The sequence below is a fragment of the Cebus imitator genome, unplaced genomic scaffold, assembly GCF_001604975.1.
Source record: "Cebus imitator isolate Cc_AM_T3 unplaced genomic scaffold, Cebus_imitator-1.0 Scaffold190, whole genome shotgun sequence".
Taxonomy (NCBI): domain Eukaryota; kingdom Metazoa; phylum Chordata; class Mammalia; order Primates; family Cebidae; genus Cebus; species Cebus imitator.
Genome location: NW_016107505.1, coordinates 1273307 through 1277804, shown reverse-complemented (window position 1 = coordinate 1277804; position 4498 = coordinate 1273307). Strand labels below are relative to the sequence as shown.

The following is a 4498-nucleotide window of genomic DNA, read 5'->3' as shown; positions in this document are numbered from 1 at the left end:
CTCCGCCTCCTGGGTTCAGGCAATTCTCCTGCCTCAGCCTCCTGAGTAGCTAGGGTTACAGGCATGCACCACCATGCCCAGCTAATTTTTTTTTTCAAGATGGGGTTTCACCATGTTGGCCAGGCTGGTCTTGAACTCCTGACCTCAGGTGATCTGCCCGCCTCGGCCTCCCAAAGTGCTGAGAATACAGGCATGAGCCACCACGCCCGGCCCAGCAATGCCTATTTGAGGACTCTGTTTCTGCCTAACTGGCTTTAAACAACAATTTTATTACATATCATGAGTTTGCAGGTCAGGAATTCAGACAGGGCTTGGTTGCACAAGTCTTCTGTTCCGTGTGACTTTGACAGAGGTCATTGGCAGTATTCAGCTGGTGGGCAGACTGATTTGGAAGGTCCGAGGTAGCTTCACTCACATGCCTGGTGTCTTGCTGGCTCTAGCTAGGAGGCTGGGTTACTGGAGTGTCTGCAGATGGCCTCTCGGGAATGACGGCTGCCAGGTAAACTTACTGGTAGCTCGGGGCCTCCACCTCATTAGCTGGGACATTCCTACAGGTTAAGCTGATATAACAAAGAGCCCTGGAATACAGTGATGTCAACAAGATAAAGCCTATGCCACCCTCAACAGCAGGCACAGAGGCAGCCAGGGCTGGCAGGAAGGCGCTGCAAAGGGAACCAGGAGGCAGCACATCCCATGCTTTATGAAAAGTCTGGCACAAAAGTCGTCATGAAAAAAGAAAAAAAAAAGAAAAAGAAAAAAATAAAAGTCTTTGGCTGATGCAGTGGCTCACGCCTGTAATCCCAGCACTTTGGGAGGCCGAGGCAGGCAGATCACTTGAGGTTAGGAGTTTGAGACCAGCCTGGCCAACATGGTGAAACCCTGTGTCTACTAAAAATACAGAAATTAGCCAGGCATGGTGGCGGGCACCTGTAATCCCAGCTACTCAGGAATCTGAGGAAGGAGAATCACCTGAACACTTGAATCCAGGAGGCGGAGGTTGCAGTGACCCAAGATTGCACCACTGCGCTCCAGTCTGGGAGACAAAGCGAGACTCCATCTCAAAAAAAAAAAAAAAAAAAGTGTAAGATAGATAGTATGTCACATGGTGTTAAATGTTACGGAGAGAAATGAAAGCAGAGATGGATGAGGGCTAGGAGGGCTAGGCGCTTGGAATTTTCAGCGTGTTGGTCGGTGGAGGTGTGAAGAAAAAAACAAATCTGAATAAGGAACTGAAGGAGAAAGAACTTGAGCCATAAAAGCATTTGGAAGAAGAGGGTTCAGGGAGAGGGAGGGGTGGGACAGGTGCCAGGCTGGGGGCAGGTCTGCAGGGATCAGCACAAGTTCAATACAAACTTGAACCCAGCCAGCAAAGAGCAGCTGGGAGAGGAGGTAAGGGAGGCAAGGGAGGCAGGTCCACATGGAATGATTTCGGGAGCACATCCTGAGGACTTTGGGTCTTGCTCTGAGTGAAGTGGGATATACATATATGTGTGTGTGTGTGTTTCCCTTTTCTCCCATGTTAGCCTTTGCTAAGTTAACCATTATAATCTTCTGCAAAGTTTTGATCATTACACTTTTTTTTTGGTTACCCAGGCTGAGTGCAATGGCGCCATCTCAGCTCATTGCAACCTCCGCCTCCCAGGTTGAAATGATTCTCCTGCCTCAGCCTCCTGAGTAGCTGGGATTGCAGGCGCCCACCACCACGCCCAGCTAATTTTTGTATTTTTAGTAGAGACGGGGTTTCACCATGTTGGCCAGGCTGGTTTCTAACTCCTGATCTCATGATCTGCCCATGCTGGCCTCCCATAGTGCTGGGATTACAGGCGTGAGCCACCGCATCTGGCTAAACTTTTCTTTTTTTTTTTTGAGATGGAGTTTCGCTCTTGTTACCCAGGCTGGAGTGCAATGGCGCGATCTCGGCTCACCGCAACCTCCGCCTCCTGGGTTCAGGCAATTCTCCTGCCTCAGCCTCCTGAGTAGCTGGGATTACAGGCACGCGCCACCATGCCCAGCTAATTTTTTTTTTTGTATTTTTAGTAGAGACGGGGTTTCACCATGTTGACCAGGATGGTCTCGATCTCTTGACCTCGTGATCCACCCGCCTCGGCCTCCCAAAGTGCTGGGATTACAGGCTTGAGCCACCGCGCCCGGCTAAACTTTTCTTTTAACTGCATTTGAGTGTAACATTGTGGTTTCTTTTGCCTGTGAATCCTCAAACCCAAAATGAAAGTAAAACTTTCAGCAGAACAATAATCCAAAATCTATTCCCTCCAATAAGTTATATTTTCCCAGTCCCACTCCTGACTCTATCATCCTGGATTTTGCTACCTCTAAAAAATTCCCAGACTATGCGTGTAGTCCCAGCTACTCGGGAAGCTGAGGCAGGAGAATTGCTGAACATGGGTGGCAGAGGTTGCAGTGAGCCAAGATGGTGCCACTGCACTCCAGCCTGGGTGACCGAGTGAGACTTTGTCTCAAAAAAAAAAAAACAAAAGAAAAAAAAATTCCCAGACTAATTAAAAGGAAACAAACCGACAATTTGACAAGAAATATTTTATTCTCTCCATTCTGCTTCAAACTGCCTCTCTTTATTTCTGGAGGAGACTCACATGGATAAAAGTATGCTACTTTGAAGAATGTTTTCAAGTCAAGTCACAGACTCTCAGACTTAAGAGTGTTATTTGTATTATTCAATAGCTCATGTTATAATTAGAATGATTTGAAAGAACACAATTACTTTAAATGTGTTGCAGGAATATTCCCTGATTACCCCAGAATCTTCCAAACAGTCCTCAAATTACTATTGGTTCATTAACAACACGTTATACTGATTCCAAGGATGAATCAATGAAAAGACAGTCCAGACATTTTTTAGAGTAAGGCAGTGCTTCCCAATGTCTTCATGAGACCCGAGTACTTAACTTTAGGATCTTAGTCACAGCATGGGGTACCTAGAAAGGGTTTCGGAGGGAACAGGAGCTGGAGAAGGAGGATAGGAACTGGGGTTCGTAGATATCTGAGACTTCAGGCACCTTTCTCCTTGGGAATGTTCTCGCTGAGCATGCCCAGATCTGTGGGAGAAAAGGAGGTGAACTTTGGTTTTTCTCACTATCGCTCCCCAAACCAGGTTCTTGAGGTTGGGAATGAAACTGGAGAGGAAGATCTCTTTAGGTCATCTGAGATCCGACAGCCTTTTCTTTTCCCTCTCTCTCTCTTTCCTTTTCCTATTTGTTTGTTTATTTATTTATTTTTATTTTTACATGAAGTCTTGCTCTTTCACCAGGCTGGAGTGCAGTGGCATGATCTCGGCGTGATTCTCCCTCATCAGTTGTCAAATAGTTAACAATACAGGCGACTGCCATCACACCCTGCTAATTTTTTTTTTTTTGAGACGGAATCTCACTCTGTTGCCAGGCTGTCATGTAGCGTCGTGATCTCAGCTCACTGTAACCTCTGCCTCCCGGGTTCAAGCGATTCTCCTGCCTCAGACTCCCAAGTAGCTGGGATTACAGGCGCCCACCACATCCAGCTAATTTTTGTATTTTTAGTGCAGACAGGGTTTTACCATGTTGGCCAGGATGGTCTTGAACTCCTGACCTCAGGTGATCCACCCGCCTCAGCCTCCCAAAGTGCTGGACTTACAGGTGTGAGCCAACGCACCTGGCTAATTTTTGTATATTTAGTAGAGATGGGGTTTCACCATGTTGGCCGGGCTGGTCTTGAACTCCTGACCTCAGGTGATCCAACTGCCTCAGCCTCCCAAAGCGCTGGGATTACAAGCCTGAGCCACTGCACCGGGCCCCTTTCCTTTACTTTCATCTGCCCACATATCTTCCCTTTCTATCCCTATTTTAAGAAGGTGGTGCTGGGTGTTTTCAAGAGTCAGAATGTACTTGAGGTGAAGGTGGAAATTAGTGCATTCGGGGAGCGTATTATATCCAGCATTGTCCAGTACATGGTTTTGAAATCAATTAGTGGAGCTGAAATAAGAACATAGTGTTTCCAAGAATTGGGTTAGGGCTGAAGAAGGAGATGGGGTTGGGGTGAAAGTCCAACTAAAGGAAAGCTGGAAAAGCAGGGGCTGGGGCCTCTGCTGAGCTCATGACTGGGTGGGAGGAGGGCAGCTGAAGGTTGTGTTTGGATAATTTAATACATTCATTTAACAAATATTTACCAAGTACCTACTATGTGTCATGCATTGTGCTAGGCAGTGAACAATACAAAGGTCCCCACTCATATAGGCCAGGCGCAGTGGCTCATGCCTGTAATCCCTGCATTTTGGGAGGACGAGGCAGGTGGATTCTGAGGTCAGGAGTTTGAGACCAGCCTGGCCAACATGGCAAAACCCCGTCTCTACTAAAATACAAAAATTAGCCAGGTGGGGTGCTGGATGCATGTAATCCCAGATACTCAGGAGGCTGAGGCAGGAGAGTCGCTTGAACCCAGGGAGCAGACGTTGCAGTGAGCCAAGGTCATGCCACTTCATGCCAGCCTGGGC

The 4498-nt window shown here is 47.4% G+C and overlaps 1 protein-coding gene across 1 annotated transcript in view; it reads right to left on the bottom strand.

Moving 5' to 3' along the window:
* Window positions 1-2537: 2537 nt before the first annotated feature.
* The window catches only part of LOC108316662 (galanin like peptide), a 12891-nt gene continuing 10930 nt past the window's right edge, over window positions 2538-4498 (bottom strand). Inside the window, exon 6 of the mRNA XM_037744982.1 lies at window positions 2538-3071. Within this exon, the coding sequence (XP_037600910.1) occupies window positions 3025-3071 (47 nt within the window). The 3' untranslated portion in view covers window positions 2538-3024. The remainder of the gene's footprint in view (window positions 3072-4498) is intronic.